At 40.7% G+C, this 19,914-nt stretch overlaps 1 protein-coding gene across 7 annotated transcripts in view; it reads right to left on the bottom strand.

The window, feature by feature from the left end:
* Window positions 1-19,914, bottom strand: part of ARHGAP32 (Rho GTPase activating protein 32) — a 203,648-nt gene that overhangs the window by 104,670 nt on the left and 79,064 nt on the right. For all 7 annotated transcript variants that reach the window (XM_077919218.1, XM_077919220.1, XM_077919222.1 and 4 more), the window contains exon 2: window positions 11,413-11,521. In XM_077919218.1, the coding sequence (XP_077775344.1) occupies window positions 11,413-11,521 (109 nt within the window). The remainder of the gene's footprint in view (window positions 1-11,412; window positions 11,522-19,914) is intronic.

The following is a 19,914-nucleotide window of genomic DNA, read 5'->3' as shown; positions in this document are numbered from 1 at the left end:
CTAGGAAACTCCAAGCTGGATCTTACAGATTAAGTAAATATGCAAAGACAGCTAAGCTACTTTAAAAACAGGTGTTTGATCCCGGGGCTTCTAAATCACATTTCAACTTTTAAAAAGCTTCCAAAGCAAGCAGGAGGCACCCAACATTTTTCACTGCCAAAAGGATAACTATGAATGGTTTCTTCACTTGTGTTGCCATGCTCCCGGGATGCAGAGCAGGAAGGTGCAGTTGAGTGTCCTGGATTTGAACCAGAAAGGCCAAAGTTCAAATGACGCTCACTAAATTACCATAGGACTGATGCAATCTCTTTTGTCTTTTTCATTTCTAAGAACAGTTTATTAAGACTTTCTATATCAAAGAAAAATAAGCAAAGAAATGATAAGTGCTTGGAGGACTGCAGCACTCTCTTATCCCAACTTCTTTTACAAGGCTCTTTATAGCAAAAAGAGCCGAATAGCCCCGTGTTTACTGCTTTGAGCTTCTTAGAGGAAGGATGGAATATAAATTACTGCATCATCAGAGATCAGTGCACACACACAAAGACAGGAGCCACTTTCCCCTCTGACTGATAAATGTTCCAAATCAGCTGGCAGTTGAAGCCAAATGTTCTTTCCGGCAGGGAGAGGTAAATAAAGCTCATTACAGCTGCTGCTTTTTTGGCCAGTGGATGTGGCCAGGGTGGTCTTCTCTTTGCTGTGATTCTCCTCCCAGGGACAGAAAGGTGCAGCCTTCAAGGGGTCCCTGGTATCCTGGCCATTAACAGAGGCCAAAAGTAATCCCTAAGAATTCTGTACGTTGCTCAGCTGCTTTCCACAAACACATAAAATACTGAACCACAGCATCTGAACAGGAATGTGAACCTGGCGAGAAATATACAATTTAAATGTAGTTGCTTTTCTAAAGATCACTGAATTATAATTAGATAGCATTATTATTCTTTTAAGCCTAGATATTTCAGGGAGAGGATTTTAGATATATGGTCATTTTTCTGAGATCCTTTTGTGTATAAGAATGGATCTTGGCAACTATACTTGGAAGGAAGCTCCCAGAGCGGGATTTCCCCTCTGTACTGCAGTCCCCTTTGCCCCTCCCAGTCATTCCTAAAGGTCAGGAAACCATTCCAAATGGGGTGGACTAGGATACTGGGCAGTGGGGCTGTCCTGCTAGAGGAGGGGAAGTTACGGATAACCTCACACACATAGAAACAGATTTGCATCTGTAGGTAATCAAAGGAAAATGATACCCACAGTATTGCACTATTTAGAGATGGGTGCATTTTCCTATCATTTTTGCAATGTACACACTCATCCACAATAGACAGAGAAGCTGCAAACATTTAATACTCTGCATGCAGTACCGTTTTGCCTCTGGATCTCAGTTCAAAATAAATATATATTTTAAAATTATAGCATTCACACAAGCTTAAATTCTTCAAAAAAAGAAAGAAAGAAATTAAATTCCTTTAGCTCAAAAGGGGGAAATGAATGGGCAAGAAAAAGGCAGCACAGTCCTTTTATAACTGAATCCTCATACAAATACAAATACAGAAGCAAGTTAACAAGCACAAAATATTATTGTCTACTTTAGTGAAAAATGTGCAATGGGGAGTCCTGCTTATGAAGAAAACACTTTCTAAAATACAAGCAAAATATTTTATGAAATGTATTTGACATCCTTTTGTGTTTCTGGTAATGAAAATTCTTTTTTAAAAAAATAAATCTGAAACAGCTGAATTATTTAACTTTAAAAATTGTCTGGCAAGCAACTTTCTCTGTGGTTTCTCTTTTTCACTTCCAATATTTTATGCATCAATGTTCTGTAAAACCTAGTAATTGCATAACAAATCTACTTATGCAAATTATTTACTCCAACTCTTCTCCCTTAATATTACAGCAGTTCCTAACTGTCATTCCAAACCCTGATAAACCAATTAGGGCATGATCAAAGTCTGAATACAAGCATCACACACATACACACACACACATATTTAGGAGGGGTAACGTTCTGGAGGCCGCTGTGCATAAGCAAATATCGCATAAGTGGGGAGCACCCCCTAAAAACCCTGTAAATGGCTATTTTCCCCTGCTCTCCAGCAACCTCTCCCACTCTCTCCACACAACACTCTCTTCAACTACAGGTGAAGCTCTGGGACCAGCCGGAGGACGCACAGAAAAGTGGCTGCTTCTGCTATTGCACTACCATTCGTGTCAGCTGCTAGGCGGGGAGGCTAAGCAGCCAAAACAAAGTCTGTTGCGCCTCATGAGCCATGAGAACTTCCCAACTATCTTTTGCCATTTCCTGGTTTAAAACTCCCTTACTTACTTATTTCCTGGTGCCATGCATATGCACAGTCGACTGTGCGTAAGAGGGGGGGACACCTGTACCAGCAAAGAGTTGGATTCAACTTTCAACAGCTTTTGAGGTAATTGAGCCCTATTTATTGAGAAGGTGTCCAACAACTGAATAGTCTATTGCAGTTGACACCAAAATGGGAGGGGCAGCCAGTGCCAGGAACGACAGAATCAGGATTCAATATGACCTTAACAGATTGGAGAACTGGGCCCAAGCTAACAAAATGAATTTCAACAGGGAGAAATGTAAGGTGTTGCACTTAGACAGGAAGAACCAGCTGAACAAATGTAAGATGGGGGACAACTGAATTGGCATTCTAGGGGGATACATTTCTCCAGTATGCTGTAGTCTACCCAGCACCCTGCAAAGCTTCAACACTGGTCCCTCTTTCATGGCTGTCATATGCCTTTATCCAAACATCCCTATGTCCCTTCCCTTTAACCATAACTCTTTGAGGCTGTACACCTCTTTGACATTAAGGTCAGGCTCTGCTCTGAGCAAGTAAGACTTTATCAAATAGAAATGAAACCCAAAGACAACTGCCTTTTAAAAAATGGAATTCATTTACAGAGTGAAAAGAGTAGGTTCTAAGCTTAATCCTCAAAGTAGTTGCAGCAGCTCAAGCTTCAGGGCAAGATTTGAAAAGACACAGGTGGAGCTTTCACACTACGGGGTTTTCAGCACCCAGCTTCCCACCCAAGTACTCCATGCCTCCTGAAAAGCTGCTCTGTGAAGTCAGATAAACCCTTTCAAGCAGCCTCTGACGCTGCATAAAGAGCAGCAGTTACTCTGATAAACATCAAAGGTTTTAAAAAGCCATTGTGTTATTGCATTAAAGGACTAAGGATACATTCTAAATCTCTTGCCTAGGGGTAAATCTTAGAGAGGAGGGCAAAACATTAAGGCACCTGCTGCATTTCTTTTCCCCAAACACCGAGACACATAGACCTCTGGTGAAGCACAAGCACGGCTGATGTTCCCAGCTGGTGCATGGTATCTAGAGGGCTTCACCCATCCCTAGACTGCTCAGAATTACTTTGAGGCTTGCCCAGAGAACCAAAGCACTGTAAGGGCAGCAGCATTTTTGTCTTGCAAACTTTGAGGTTATGCTGACTCTGCCTGATACCTCCATCTTGGGAGTGGCAGTTACCATTTTGGCTACATATAGAATATAGGATGATGTTCCTTGCACCGAAGAAGAGGAGGAGGAGGAGGAGGGGTTTGGATTTGATATCCCGCTTTATCACCACCCAAAGGAGTCTCAAAGCGGCTAACATTCTCCTTTCCCTTCCTCCCCCATAACAAACACTCTGTGAGGTGAGTGGGGCTGAGAGACTTCAGAGAAGTGTGACTAGCCCAAGGTCACCCAGCAGCTGCATGTGGAGGAGTGGAGATGCGAACCCGGTTCACCAGATTACGAGTCTAACGCTCTTAACCACTACACCACAGTGGCAAACGTATCGGGGAAAGATGAGGGTCACTGAAGCTGTGTTCCCTGACATTTAGTTTTCAATGTGCATGGAAGTCACATACAACTCCCTTGTAGTTTGGGGGCTACCCGACTCCCCTCATCTGCTGTTTGAGTGAATGAGGCTCTGGGTGAAGGTGGATAAAATCTAATGGGCTAAATCACATGAAGCAAAATTGGTGGAGGGATTAAGGATTGAAGCCATAGAAACAGTAAAGAACAGAAATGGCAAATCATATTTAATTACTAAGACATTTGAACAGATTTTAACTTGTTTAACTGAAATTATTAGCCTGCTTTAACATTTTATCTGCTTTTGACAAAAGTGATTCTGAAGCAGGACTAATACAGTTTGTAGAATATATGAGAAACGAACCCCCTGCCTATTTGCAATTAGGCAGGCCTCCTCATGATGCTGTTTTGAACATCTGCTGAAACGAATTCTTTCTGGAAACATGATTTTAAAACAGCTATAACCAAATCTGTTTAGTGTTTCTTTTGTGCATATTGTTTTAGTAAGTTTTAAATTTATTTTTAATGGTATTGTTTTATCCAGCTTCTTTGGAAGGAAGCGTGGGATACAAATTTAATAAAATAAATAAATGAAAGACACAAACAACAGCAAGACCTCAACAGTCTACATTTTCTTTACATAACCACAGAACTCTACTTTGACAACATAGTAATAAAATTGTTTTCACTGCAGAAAGAAAAAACAAAAAATACTGGGCTAAAGTTGACCAGGAACAAAGCAATCATGGACAGCTTTACTGTGGTAAATAGATAGATGGATAGATGTAATGATGGAAATTCTTCAATGGTGCCTTCTAACAGAAGTGAGTACTGTCTTTTGGTAATATTGTGGAGTTGGAACATTTGACTTCTGTATGTTCATAAGATAATTAAATAGCATTAGAATAATGAGCAGCCAGTTAGCTGAAGTATATGACATTTATTGCTACTGGTATTATCTTCCCATGATGGTATACAGACAACCCATGTCTAGATTGCTTATGTTCTACAACTGTCATTCAAGACAAGGAGTGGAAAAAGACATGTGTTAGGGATAGACCATGAATACTGGACAGGTGAAGAGGAGTCAGAAAGCAACAGTGGATCAAGTAGCCTGAGAATGCAATGATTCATAAAAAAAGTTTTATGAAGTAAGTGGGGTTTGAAAGAGGGCAGGGACAGAGCAAGGTCATGAAGAAAAGGAAGGTGCAGCAAACTCAGAGAACTGTGTAACAAAATACAGTCTCAGGTCTGTGCTTTATTATTTATTCTTGTGAGCTGCCTTGGGAGCTCTTTAGAGGGCTGAAAAGGCAGCATATAAAGGTTTCTGGACATAAAATTTACAATCCACTATGTTGTGAGTCCACAGGGGAAGTAAGTTACAGCAATTTCACTACAGCAATTTCAATCACTGTCCCCAAAGAGCTCACAATCTAAACGATGTCTAACTCCTTGAGGAAACCATTGGCAGCAAAACAACTGTTCTGTTTAATAGTCAATGGTCACACTTGCAAGTCATGCTTAACCATGCCTGCCTCCCTTCCCGCTTACAGTACAGGCTCCATGCTATGCCATTACACTGTTTAACAATATCTTACATTATCGCAATGTATTATATGACATACAAGACCTTCCAGTCTCCTCTCCTACACGTAAATGGAAGGGGCACAATGACTTTCACATTCCTTCCAACATATTAAGCCTCTCCAAGGTAACCATCAAAAATGGTGATGAACACTCATTTCAGATCAGTATGCTGTTATCTTATTTTAGATTAATTTAATAACAGGTAATAAAATGTGCATCCTTCTTAACCAATTAATTGTGGCATTATTAACTGTTTTTGAAGCATATAACTCTTCACAACCATTTGCTGGACATGATTTTTTTTTTGGGGGGGGGGGGGGAGGTTGACAGGCTACAGCCAATAGCATAACCAGTTCAGGTGAATAACAATTAGAATAACCCTGCATTTCAAGAGTTAAACAAAAAGTAATGCATCAGTTTTGCATGAGCTGTCAGAAGATGTCAATTACAAGACTCATTTGGGAGTGAAATAAAAGCCCTCCGCAAACACGATTTTATTTTTAGGAAGCCTAGTGATGGCAAAATTTGACAGCTGCAGAAGCTAGGTCTTAATTGTCATACAGGAGCCTGCTTTTTTTAATAAAAAAAATGCAACACTCCCTATGCTGCAACATCAGTTTGTTTTAAAAGACAACACCTCCATACAACTAGAATGCTCAGTTTCTAATGGCCTTTCTGCTGTAGTTAATAGTTTGGTTCAACTAGGATGATGAGATCTTTGAAGTGATCACTAAGGTACGTACCAGAAGAGCAACTTCAAGGCATAAAATCAATAGGTTTAGAAAAGGAGTATTGCTATGAAGACAATCTGCTCCTCGGTATAGTTTCCTAATATAAGAATATGAATATCCAAAAACTTCAGAAGTTGGACATGGCTCTCAGGCTTTGATAGTCACTGCCCATATTTCCTTATGAAGAACTGTCTTAACTAACGGACTATATAGCCTACCAGAAACACACAAAGAGAGAGAGGTACTGTGCAGATGCAACCATGTCCCTCCTATGGAGTACAGTGATACCTCGGGTTACATACGCTTCAGGTTACATACACTTCAGGTTACAGACTCCGCTAATCCAGAAATATTCCTTCAGGATAAGAACTTTGTTTCAGGATGAGAACAGAAATCGTGCTCCGGCGGCGTGACAGCAGCAGGAGGCCCCATTAGCTAAAGTGGTGTTTCAGGTTAAGAACAGTTTCAGGTTAAGTACAGACCTCCAGAACGAATTAAGTACTTAACCCGAGGTACCACTGCACATCTGACTCTCAATCACAACTGTTATTTACAGGACTCCTACTTATTTCTGTTGAACAACAAACAAATGTGTTGGGTTTTCTGTACATCACTTTAGGAGCTTTAGGTGAAAGTCCACGGTAAATGAAAAATAAAATAATTATTGCCTCTATCTTAAAAGGGATATTGACTTCAGATCATACTTCCTTTTTTGAAACACAATAGAAGACTGGAGAGGCATGCCAAGCTAATATATACCCTATACTTTTCCAGTGGTGTTATGGACTTCCTCAACCTGATGCCTTTCATCATGATCCATCCTAGATTTATTTAGCTCAAGCCTTTTGACTTAACTGCGCTCAATCTTTGCAAGGATACCAGGAACACCTGCCTGAAGTAACATGAGCAGACAACAGAACAAGGAATAAGCTTAGAAATTTTAACACTAAGAGCACAGAAAGAGAACAGAAAGCCTCCATAAAAACATTCCTCTGCGGTATATATTAACAAAGACAATAATAGCTTTACCGAAATCTATTTCTAAAAGAAGAACTAAAATTCCTAGACTAGTATAAATATAAAAAAAGAATGAACCTGCTTACTAGTTAAGAGAGCAGGGCAGCTTGGGTGCCTTTCCTATCAACACTTTAGTTATGTCATTTTTTCTAATTAACTGGTTCCTTGAGTAAGATTCTCCAAATGGCATCTTTTAACTAGAACTGAGTTTGTGCATTTCTCCATGAGGTGACATAAACAGGACTATTGCCTGGGATTTAAATACAAAAACAGCGAGAAAGCTACTTTTTATGTTTTTTGACCCCAAATACTGTCAACAGTCAATGAGATTTTTTAATCCAAATGATGTGAAGAACTTCAGAATTTTAAGTTTTGATCATCTGCATTTCTGAAAAATCAAATGTTTAACATACTTTTGGATTTACTTGTTTTGTTGTTGTTTTGTTTGTGGGAGTTACAGTGTAATGACAATTGATTACAACAATTGAAATCTATTGCCTAGCAAATAATATATCTTGCACTGGAAAAGAATTACATTCAATTCACTAAACTAGCTAGGAGGGATTTTGTGAACAAATAGCGAAGGGTGTGCTTTAGCCAGGAAGACAAACTGCTTTAGAAGGTTCAGTCCTATTACCACATCATAAAGCCACGCTACAGCAAATAATCTCTCCTACTTTCTATCAGTGCCAACAGATGGGTACTTTGAGACAGTGTAAATTTATGTGCAGTGCAGCCTTCCTGGTGGAGAAAATGGACTGCTCTTCTGCAACAGCCTCTAGAAAGCAGTTCCCATCATTGCAATAAAGAGATTGTAGGAATGATGCAGAATAGCAATGAAAATGTTCTAGTTCAAATACAGTAGTACCTCTCGTTACGAACTTAATTCGTTCCAGAGGTCCATTCTTAACCTGAGGTACCACTTTAGCTAATGGGCCTCCCGCTGCCGCCGCACAATTTCTGTTCTCATCCTGAGGTAAAGTTCTTAACCCGAGGTACTACTTCCAGGTTAGCGGAGTCTGTAACCCAAAGTGTTTGTAACCCGACGTACCACTGTACAGTGATTTTCTTAATAAAGGTGAAAATAACGCTTTAATTTTTAATTTAATCTTCAATAAAAGGAATAACAGACTCATAATAAAACAAGAACATATAAACAATCAAACAAAAAAGTGCTGTAGTTGGCCCTCTCTGAGAAATGCCTCGGAGTTCATCTGGGTTTCTCCTAATGGTCGCTGAACACCAAGAACACAGAAAAGTGGGAAACATTTTGACAAAATAAAACTCCTTAAGTTCCTTAAGTTGCTAGAATACTGTTTCCATCCCAAGTATTGATCCTGGAATAGGATAGGATAGCCTCGCTTTTTACTCAGATCTACAGTGGCGGTATGGACCTTGAAAACTTCAATTACACGATTCTGGGCATTTCTAGACAGTTACCCTTTTCAAGTGTAACTCAGTCATAAACTGGCAAATTCAGGCTGTACACAGAAAGTCAGTTAAGTGTTCTTGCACAACAAACCAGTTCCCCACCTCCACTCCTTAAAAAAAAAAAAACAACGGGGGGGGGGGGGCATAGCCAACCAACTTCTACTTAGAGTTAACCCACTGAAAATAATGGTGCCAAGCTAGCCATGTTTATTAATTTCAATGGGTCTACTCAGACTAGGACTAGCACTGGATACAACCCAGACCTTCCTCAATGAATACCGTATTTTTCGCACCATAGGACGCACTTTTTCCCTCCTAAAAAGCAAGGGGAAATGTGTGTGCGTCCTATGGAGCGAATGCAGGCTTTCGCTGAAGCCTGGAGAGTGAGAGGGGTCGGTGCGCACCGACCCCTCTCGCTCTCCAGGCTTCAGGAAGCTATCCGCTAGCCGTGGGAGACCCAGCTCTCCCACGGCTAGCGGAGCGCTGCATTAATCCCGAAGCTTGGGGCGTGCGGAGCTCAGCGCGCCCCAAGCTTCTGGGTGCTGGCAAGGTCTCTGCTAGCCGTCTAGCGGAGACCTTGCCGGCACCCAGAAGCTTGGGGCGCGCTGAGCTCCGCATGCCCCAAGCTTCGGGATTAGCGCTCTGCTAGCCGTGTCTAGGCTGCGGATAGGAGCCTGCTTCCCGGAGCGTCGGGCACCCTGAAAGCAGAGCGCCCGGCACTTCGGGAACACATCCGCAGCCTGGGGACCCTTGCAGGAGTTCCCCACAAGGCTCCCCACGCTGCGGATAGCAGCCTGCCGCCCGGCGCGAGTGGCGCCCTGAAGCAGAGCGCCCCTCGCGCCGGACAGACATCCGCAGCGTGCGGAGCCCTGCAGCAGTTCCCCACAGGGCTCCCCACGCTGCGGATAGCAGCCTGCTTCCCGGAGCGTCGGGCACCCTGAAAGCAGAGCGCCCGGCGCTTCGGGAACACATCCGCAGCGTGGAGAGCCTTGCAGCAGTTCCCCGCAAGGCTCCCCAAGCTGCGGATAGCAGCCTGCCGCCCGGCGGGTGGGGCGCCCTGAAGCAGAGCGCCCCTCGCGCCAGGCATACATCCGCAGCGTGGGGAGCCCTGCAGCAGTTCCCCGCAAGGCTCCCCAAGCTGCGGATAGCAGCCTGCCGCCCGGCGGGTGGGGCACCCTGAAGCAGAGCGCCCCTCGCGCCAGGCATACATCCGCAGCGTGGGGAGCCCTGCAGCAGTTCCCCGCAAGGCTCCCCAAGCTGCGGATAGCAGCCTGCCGCCCGGTGGGTGGGGCGCCCTGAAGCAGAGCGCCCCGCACGCTAGGCAGACATCAGCCAGCCCCACAAGCTCGGGGGACACCAGGGAGGCGCAGCGCCACTATCCCACTGTTCCTCGACCTGGTTCGGTTTCCCTGACCTGCTTTTGGGGGGGGAAATAAAGGGAAAAAATTTTTCCTTTATTTCCCCCCAAAAAAACTAGGTGCATCCAATCGTGCGAAAAATACGGTAAATTGACAAGAAAATGTGCTAGGAAGTACGGTTATAACAACTGCTTGATGCAAGGCCATGTTACCTTGCCATTAGAAAATCAGAATGAGCATTCAATAGTCAACATCTAACTCCTTGTAATCATTATGCAGATGAGTCAAGATAAATGGTCAACCAACAGGTCATCTGGAAGTAACCATAATTGCTAGATCTACAGCACCAACGTTACCTTTGTGGCCTTGGGGCTTTGGTGTGGTTCACTCACATGTATACAATTAAGCAGCGTGTAGGTGAGAGATTTTTCTTCATAGAAACATTATATATAAACTTTATATAGACAGTAGGTTATAAACATTCTTAAATAATTCCAGATCTTCCATTGCCCTGCCCAAAAGCATTAGCTTAATACCCACAAGGTGCTTGTTAAAGCAAGCATCTCAAGTGAGCCACAGGAAGCAACAAATATATTCACATTTTTTAAATTTAGAGAAACAAACTATCAGCTGTCTGCGGGCAAATGCCGGCTCCCTCGGCCAGTGAAGCGAGATGAGCGCCACAACCCCAGAGTCATCCGCGACTAGACTTAACGGTCAGGGGTCCCTTTACCTTTACCTAACTACAGAACAGAGCTAGAACGGTAGGGGTGCCCCTCACTTCAGCATGTGGCAAGCTCTTTTTACCATCGAGCCCAAGGAGAAAAGTAGAACAGCTACTGCTATGGGAAACAAGCAGTGCTCAGCATTCACACCTTTTTTTTTTTGTTTCCCTGGCAAAGCAAAACATACGCTAAAAATGGACTTTAAAGAACCTTCATCCCTCACTTTTCACATTTTCCAAATGCTGCTTGTGAATTAAACATATGAGCGAGGGAGAAATTTTAATAATGTAAGCTTTCCGATTGGTGAGTTTTAAGGGAACTCAGACCAGATTAATCTTGTTAATCATTTTTACGTAAGTTATGTTTCAATGACCATTTTCCACTAGAAAGAAGGGGGAAAGATCACACGTTATGGATCCTAGCTGAAAGAGAGCTTAATGCAAATTGAAAATCATTGCAACATTATGGAACATTTAAACGATCACTAGGCATGCTTCAAGGCATGTATTCATGGAATAGAATCACCAGGCATCATCATCATCTCCTTCTCACTATTGGTATATATCCAAAGAATGTAATGTGTTGCACAATACTCAATTTTATAAATATGGTCTAAGTGGGATGATTTTTGGGGGTGGGGCAGGGGAGGCAGGAACCTACACTCTATAAACCAGTGGACAGCATTTCAAGGACTACAGACAACAATGCATAAAAGGAAGTGAAACTTTACCATTGCACTGAGAGTCTCTTCCCAATCTGGTCTTTCACGGGGATGAATGCTTCTCTGAAGTTCTGGCACAAAATCATCCTCTTCTGCATGCAAAGAGGACTTCATCATCCTAGAGTAAAATGATGTAGTCATTAGATAAATTCCACATTATGAGCAAGTTTTGATCATTTTGAACATAATGATATTTTAAATGCACCTATCTCATCTTGCAAACCTGCTCTAGCTTTTCTTTTCTTTTTTAAATTTCTAAACCTGTTTGTAAACTCTACAAAGCTCATATCCTAATAACAGCAATCAATTTCCAAAACTACTGTTTGAAACACATTTGTTCAAGGGAAGATTTGTTTTCAGGCTTCCTAACTTTAACTTGCAGATCTATTAACTACACTACCATAATTTCTGCAGGTGACACTTTAAGCCAACTTTGCAAATAAATCCACAGAAGTCCATGATAGTCTTCCTCTGCAGAGTACAAAATACATAAGTTTCATAAAATGTTTTTGCCTAGTTACTTAGTTACCTGCTACAGGCCATGGAGCAAATGGCTGTTTAAAGCCTGCTATGTGGCATTCTTTCACCAAGTTTCACAGTTGTATTAAGCAAGGGTTTTAGACTGTTGAATGTCTTGCTATGTGGCATTCTTCCACCAAGATTTTACACTGTACACATCTCCTTACACTATACACGTCGCTTAAAATACTTCCCTTATAAATACGAATTTTCCAATTTTCTCTTCACAATTGTGAGGTAAAGGTAGATATATTAGACCTATTACACAGTGCACTGGGGGCCCAGCCTGACAATTTAATATTATTAATTTTTACATTAATTTCACCACACTCCAGTATGGAATGGAAAAGAGGGGAGGTGGTATCTAGGCAATATATCATTAATCAATGATATATTAATCAATATATCATTAATATATAGGCAATACATCAGAAACTTCAACCCTGGTAAAATGGCAACACTACATATGTTCACGCTACTACAGATTAAAGATTGTCATAAATAGGTAGCATTCACAATTAATAAGGTTTTTCAAAGATTCCTTCATGTTTTGTTTTCTTTAGTTTTGTTCCATTTATGTACATCCATCTTGCACAAGGTCTCTCAAACCATTTCCAACTTTCAGGGGCTGTAGAGAACATAGGTGTATTAATCACTGCCACAGATGACAATTATCTCCATTCTGGCAGTGCTAAGACTCATGTCTATCTCTGGGCACATCACAGAATGCTGACAGATTGCCCCCGTCATGGTTCCTTGATGGGTTTGGACTTATTGTATGAATTCAAATATGGTCATTTGGTAAACTAAGATTCTCACATCAGAAGGATACTTGTCCATTTGTAAAGTAGCCCATTCCTTCATATCTGCATACATTTATTACATGTCATACTTGAGCTTAGTTATACTTCCCACAGGAGTCAGTAGGTAGTTTAATCCTTATTGTTCCCCTTCTGGTTCAAATATAAGAGTTCTGACTACTGTTAATTATTTAGTTATGCATTACTTCTGCAGAGGATTCTTCATCCAAATTGATGAGATTCTAAGGCAATAGTTTATCTGCATAAAATTTTCATAAAGATCTGGACCTGGATTCATATTTAAAGCTAAAACTACAGATATTAAGTCTGAGGAACTTGTGCCTTATTGTCTTTAACCCCACAAGGTTTGGGGGACCCTACAGAGCAGGTTTTGGGTATGTTGGGACTGCTGGAGAAACCTTGAGTGTTGCTATACATGAAGATTTTAATTGAGCAAGTGGGCAGACATAATTGGATGTCAGCAATATATACTGTTGCATTAGAAGAACAGGTATGTGATTGGTCCAGCCATCTCCTAGAGCCTATCAGTCTCACTCAATGAGACCACGCCCCCCACACCCCTACTGTGCCTTCATTACCTTCCAATAGCAATCACATCACAATATGCTTTCCTATCACAACAGAGCTGCCACCATTGCAAAAAGCAAAGTAAGAAAGACTGGCAGAAGCCCAACAACAGTGAATGGTGGCTAGGAAGGTTTAACATCTTCTGCCATTTCCAAAAACAATATGTAGTTTTAAAATTGTGTTTTATCCTTTTTTCCATATCTGGTAATGTCACTCGGTTATTTCTTCAATTTCTTAATTAAAGGAAATGGATAGAATCTTGCTAACATGATACATTGCATTTTTGTTTTCTGTTGTCTTTGGAACTGAATTCTTTTGTGCAAGGCCACTACTTAAAATCAATGTGGCTTGTTCAGAAGTTCCAATTTCTCTGGAGTGTTCCCATTAATTTATATTCATATTTGAAGAGGTGACCTTTAAGACTACATAACTCATTAAGTCAAATAATGAAAGGGTATTAGTCACAGCTTCCTGTGCCCACTGGCTTACATTATAACAAAATCAAACAAGAACAGTTAAGTCTTATTTCTGGTTGTCAGAAATTTGCTTGTTTTTAGAGATGACTTACATATCACTTGCATGCTTACATCCACATTAACACTCCTTGCCACAAGCCGCATGTGACTATCATTTCTTAAAATAAATAGATAAAACATTCAAATGTCAGATGTCAAAACACACAGGACCTTTTACCAGCTTCAGCTGGTACAACAGCTATGACCATTCTGGACCAGGAAAGCATGACTACCCTAGATGTGCAGAACCAAACGGTGCAAATGTCCTGGAAGACCTGTAAACAGTAACTTGGTAGTCAAGATAATCCCAGGATTAATTGGTATTTACTGAAAAAATGAACTCATAAGTGTTTATCTGCTTGCTTGGAAGCCTTAGTTTTGGTTCAGTTAGTTGGGAGAGAGGAGGCTTCTCACGCTGGCTAGCTGTCAGCTACTACCCTCACCTGAGAGATGGATGGGAGATGGGAAGGGGCCTCTAAGACAGGGGTGAGTTAACTGGGTTACTGTTTGAAGTTTACATAGCTTGATTTTTGTATAAGTAACACTTTACATATTAACCCTTCACGGACAAAGCCATGGTGCTTGCCACTTCAGTGTTGGTCGTGAGGTGTGGTAGCAAGGAATCATGTATGGTCTTCTGTATGCAAGTCCCTTGATATAGCTCTTTTTTAAACTGCTGAATTTATTTATATTTTGGGGCAGAATATAATTATTGATTCATAAAGTAATAATAAACTGCTTCAAGGTTTCTACAATCATGTGGTATACAAATCCAGTTAGATAAAATAAATTATCAGCCTAATCACTTCTGAAGGGCTTAGAGCCTAAGATCTAATAATGGGTTCTCTCACAGTTATGTAAGTCCCACTTAAAACAATGGATTTTTCAATTCAGCCATTGGCAGGGAAGAGATGAATGAGCCTTAGAGTTATTCTCAATCTCCTCCTGGATTCTATCCTAGGAAATTATCTGAAAAGAGGATCCTAAGCAACTGTACTACACTACTTCCTGAAAATGCACTCTCTTTTTCAAATAATTTTGCAAAAGATGGAAACTTGTTTCAGTGCCTACCAAGGAATCTATTCAAACCAACTACCATGCAAGAAAGGTCAAAGCTTTCTGGGTCTGCTGACAAAAAGAGAATAACTTTCTAGGCTTTGCCCTACTCTAAATATTCAAATAAACGGTTTCTGTCCAATAATCTCCCAAGGGCAAGTCTAACAATCTTTAAATACAGAACACGAAAGAACTGCAGTCCCAAATTTAACCTTGATATGCCAATCTAATGGAACACAAACACTGGTTGAGACCCCTGTATCAGCAAAGCTATTTTTCTGAATATACTGGTTACCAAGGTAATCCTGAGAGGATCCCTTGATTACATGATTTCAATATGATTTTCACTGTATTCTCCCTCCCACTCCTTTGTTATCCACATTAACAAAATACTTGGCTCTAAAACTAACGTCGAAGCAGATTTGTGGAAGCACAGGTATCTTTTATCTTGAAATGTACAGTGGTACCTCTGGTTACGTACTTAATTCATTCCAGAGGTCCGTTCTTAACCTGAAAATGTTCTTAACCTGAAGCACCACTTTAGCTAATGGGGCCTCCCACTGCCGCCATGCCACAATTTCTGTTCTCCTCCTGAAGCAAAGTTCTTAACCCGAGGTACTATTTCTGGGTTAGCGGAGTCTGTATTCTGAAGTGTATGTAACCTGAAGCATATGTAACTCGAGGTACCACTGTACCTTCCTTATATAGCCTCATGCATGTACTTTTTGATCCTGTAAAGTTTGTTCCATTTGGCTGTCTACCATCCAGTGTGGCTAACTGAATATGACCAAAGTAACTAGCTTGTACTAACATTTGTCTGCTTATTGTTCAGTGAACATTTCTGAGGCTATTTTCTCTACGAATAGGCTGAAAATATTCAAAATGTAAAATGTAAATATTAATAAATCTTCCACTAAAGGAAAAAAAGTCACATTTGCTGTCTTTTCATATGTGAACCACCCTGTGATCTTTGGATGAAGGGTGGTATACAAATTTAATAAATAAATAAAAATACTCCTCAATCATTCATGGAAAAGCAAAGTGCAGACTGGATGTGGGAAGACTCTGCATCCTATTTTACAATACTCTTTGTAAAATAGTACTTTGCTTTTACTGCAACTGGCTAACACAGCAACCCCTTTAGCACTTATTTATTTAATGTCATTTATACCCGCTCCCCCCCACACACACCTTTCCTCAGAGGAGCCCAAGGTGGCATACGTGGTTCTCTGGCAAGTCCATTTCACCCTCACAACAACCCTGTGAGGTAGATTGGGTTGAGACATAGTGACTGGCCCAAAGTCACCCAGTGAGAGTGCCATGACGTAGTGATATGAACCAAGGTCTCCTGGGGCCTAGTCTGATACTCTCGCCACTGCAATGCACTGCTCTCACTAAGAAGAAATGATGTTCTGGATTTATCTAGATGGTCATAAAAGAAAACACTTTCTTAATGTCCAATGCTGTTTGTAAACAGGGGGAGGCAATTTCAGGAGACCTATGAGTACAGCTGTGTCAGCCTATTACCTCTCTTAAGCCTACGGTTATGCTCATTAAACATACTGAACGATATAAAGAACAACCCTGAATTCAATACCGACGGTCACTCAAGTTATCATCCGGTTGCTTCTTGTCATGCATGCAGCTGGGTAAGAATTTAATACTAATTACTACGTTTCCTTGAAATGCTCAAGTCTTTATGACAAGGTATTAAAGTTTTACTAAATTCCAATTAATAGATTGATGGAAGGAGGAGGTGAAACAATACCCTGGTAATAAATCAGTGGCTTAGTTTTAAGAGGGCAAGTTGTAATTCACGTTCCCCTCCTATTGGTTGCAAATTAAAACAACCTACTTTCCAGAGGATTTGGCCATTAGCAATACGCTTAACTGCAAGCCACTAACCTGATTGCCCACAAAAGCAGAACAGACACAAATGCAGAGGTTGAAATTTCCCCTGAGCTGTCTTCCCACGCAACCTAGCAAACAAACATAAGGGAAAGTGCTACTTATGAAGAAAGATGTGTAAGGTCACCTCAAAGAGAGATTTGGAAGGTCACTATCTAATGCGTAAGCCTGTCTGTTTTCCTTCTTTTGGTATGACAAATAACCCTGAGGGTGCATTCCAAAAGGCCTACCTCAATTCAGTTCACATTCATTTGTATGGTGAACAGAAAACCTGCCCTGGCCACAAAGTACTACTTCTTTTTTCCCCTAATGGTCCTTCTCATTTCTATTAGTCCCACATTAATACCATCCATGCTGCAAATAGTGTAAGAGAAGGTGGAGCGCATTCCTCTGGTGACATGTGTAAAAAAACAACAATACCTGGGTGTGTTTTGCTAGCTAAGAAGGATGGGACCAATGGTCACAGCAATGTCACAAGGCATGACATTGCACCACCATCACTAGCAGATATGCTAGCACAAATATTTGAGTTCAAGATGCCAGTTAGGTTAACATTACTCTCCAATCCACACTGCCTTGTGCTAGAGGCAGACATATTTCAATATGACCCTTTTAATTATTCTGAGTTGTACTGTGGATAATGAAAATGTTTTCCTGAGCAAAAATAAAAAAGAACTTCAAAGCCTTGGCACTGCATATTACAGACCCAATTCACGAAGCTTTTTTCAAAAAAAAAAAGGGTGGGGAAAGAGGCTAGGATCTAACTGGTCCATGGATACTTAAATAATTTCACTTGAAAGGCTGGTATGTAGCATAGAATAGTAACTGTCATGGTTGGCCCTGTTTTTAGGTTTGAAAAAATCTGTCTCAGAACCCATTAAAAAGTGCTAGAAGAACAATGACGAATGTCATTTATGCTGATGCTAGTGAAGGAAAGCAAAATAATGAACTGACCCTGCTATTAGCCTTACACAAGAAATGAGGCATTGTTGAAAGCAAACTGAGGCAGTCTTCCATTAGTTAAAAGAAACTAGGGAAAACAGGCATAACCAATTTGTTTCAAGCTTAGGATTCATTTCTTAATTGCATTAGGAAAGTTTGAGAAATCAACAAGAACAATATTTTCAGCAAAATTAACAGCTAACAATTAAGGTATGCAAATATAAATGAGCAGAAGTAATTCCTGTTCCATTTTCCCAAGTACACAATTTCTCATGGCCGCATTAAAGATTTCAACCAAGGCAGGCCCAGTTCGTAGTTCATCTCCCATGATGCAAAATGGATTGGCCATTTTCCTCACTAATAACCCTTTCAAACCAATTCACTAAAAGTTTCTGGACCACAAAAAATGACCTAGCCTGCTTACAAGACCACTAACAAATAGAGTTATTTGTGACACAGTTAAACGCCTGAAAGAACAGAACAAACCACTTTGCTGTTTGCAACGTGCTCCCTACTTGGTTTCCCAAAAGCAATTTTTACCACCCAGTGGTTATTTATAAGCCAATTTTAATTAATTATTTTATGGCATTTATATTGTGCTTTAAAAATATCATTTCTAAGCAATATATAGAAACATTTGCCATACAAAGATTAATAAAAATTCATCGTAAAACCAAACATAAACCCAAAGCCTACAATGCAAACCATAACTGCCAGCCTCCCTGCAAATGTAATAAAGAAAAGCAGCCCAGAAAGCAGCCTGGTAAACTAGCTTCTAAAACAGCAGAAGGAGATTATAATAATAATGTTACAACCACTAAATCGATATGCATAAAGGAGGGTGGGAACATGTGAAGAAAAAAACAATCCGAAAGAGAAAACACACTTGACAAGAAAAAGAATGAGCCATTCTAGGTCATTCAAATGGTCTACGGGTAGGTCAAGGAACAATTTTCACAGAATATAATTTCCCAAAACATCGTTAGCATGTTTTATTATTTACTACAGAAAAATGGTCCACTTGCACATCAGGGTGCAGGAAAAATGTTTGGAACTGCTGTACGTCTAGAGCAGTTAGTGGTGACAAGTGAAATGCCAGGATGCCAACACTTTTTAAATGTGATCAATTATCTATTGTAGCTTAAGACCAAAACCAATAATGAATCATGAGTTATTTAATACCAGGATATCTCATGCTAATCTGATATCCACTCAACAGATGATGATGATGATGATGATACCACCCTTTATACAAGGATCACACGGTGGTTCACCATATAAAACACAAAATGCATAACATGGTAACAAACAAAAAGAATACCCCCCAGTTTTAAAGGTCATTTATAGTTTAATTAGCCAAGGGCTAATTGTAACACACTTCAACATAATGAGCAATTCTATTAGTAATTCACAGCAGGAGGAAAAGCAACATTTTAGAGAAGATGGCATTCATGAAAATTGATACTCCTTTTCAATATTTACTTCTGCAGCTACCATATTTTTCTGTATATAACACGCCCCTGTTTATAATTTGGAGGACTCCAAATTAAGAAAACAGGGGGAGATTGCTGAGCTTTTTGGGGGGAGGATTGCTGAAAAAAGCTCACCTGCTAGACCTACGCTGCTACTCGCATGCATCCCAAAAGCCAGCTATCATCTGTCCCCTCACTGGCGGAAGCCACCAATCACCCGCCCAATTGGTGCAGTGACAGCCAATCAACAAGAGCCCTTGCCGCGGCCACCAATAACAAGCCCAAGAGTCGCAAACAATCTCTGGCTCACGGAAGCAACCAGTCCCAGGTCACGCCTATGAACGACCAGTGTATAAGACAACCCCCAATTTTAAACATTATTTTAAAATAAAAAATCCTAGTCGTATACACAGAAAAATACGGTAGTTTCCCTACTGCAATTCCATCACTTCTGTGAATGATATATGATTTCTTCCCACACATTCCAGCTATTCTACCTGGACTTTAAAATAAACCTAGGCCATAAAAGTAGTTGATATTCAGATAATGGAAGCACCTTCATTATAATAACTGTTTCCTGCATGCTTAGGGACAAATAGCTTGCACAAAACAAACTCAACATGTACCGAACAATGTTTTTAACCTACTTCCTTACAGCATTAGCAATGTAAGTATTGTTCCAAGCAATGATTCTGCATAAATCATTATGAA

The sequence above is a fragment of the Podarcis muralis genome, chromosome 15 (assembly GCF_964188315.1).
Source record: "Podarcis muralis chromosome 15, rPodMur119.hap1.1, whole genome shotgun sequence".
Lineage (NCBI taxonomy): Eukaryota > Metazoa > Chordata > Lepidosauria > Squamata > Lacertidae > Podarcis > Podarcis muralis.
The sequence above is the reverse complement of the archived record's forward strand: the minus strand, read 5'-3'. Positions and strand labels throughout refer to the sequence as shown.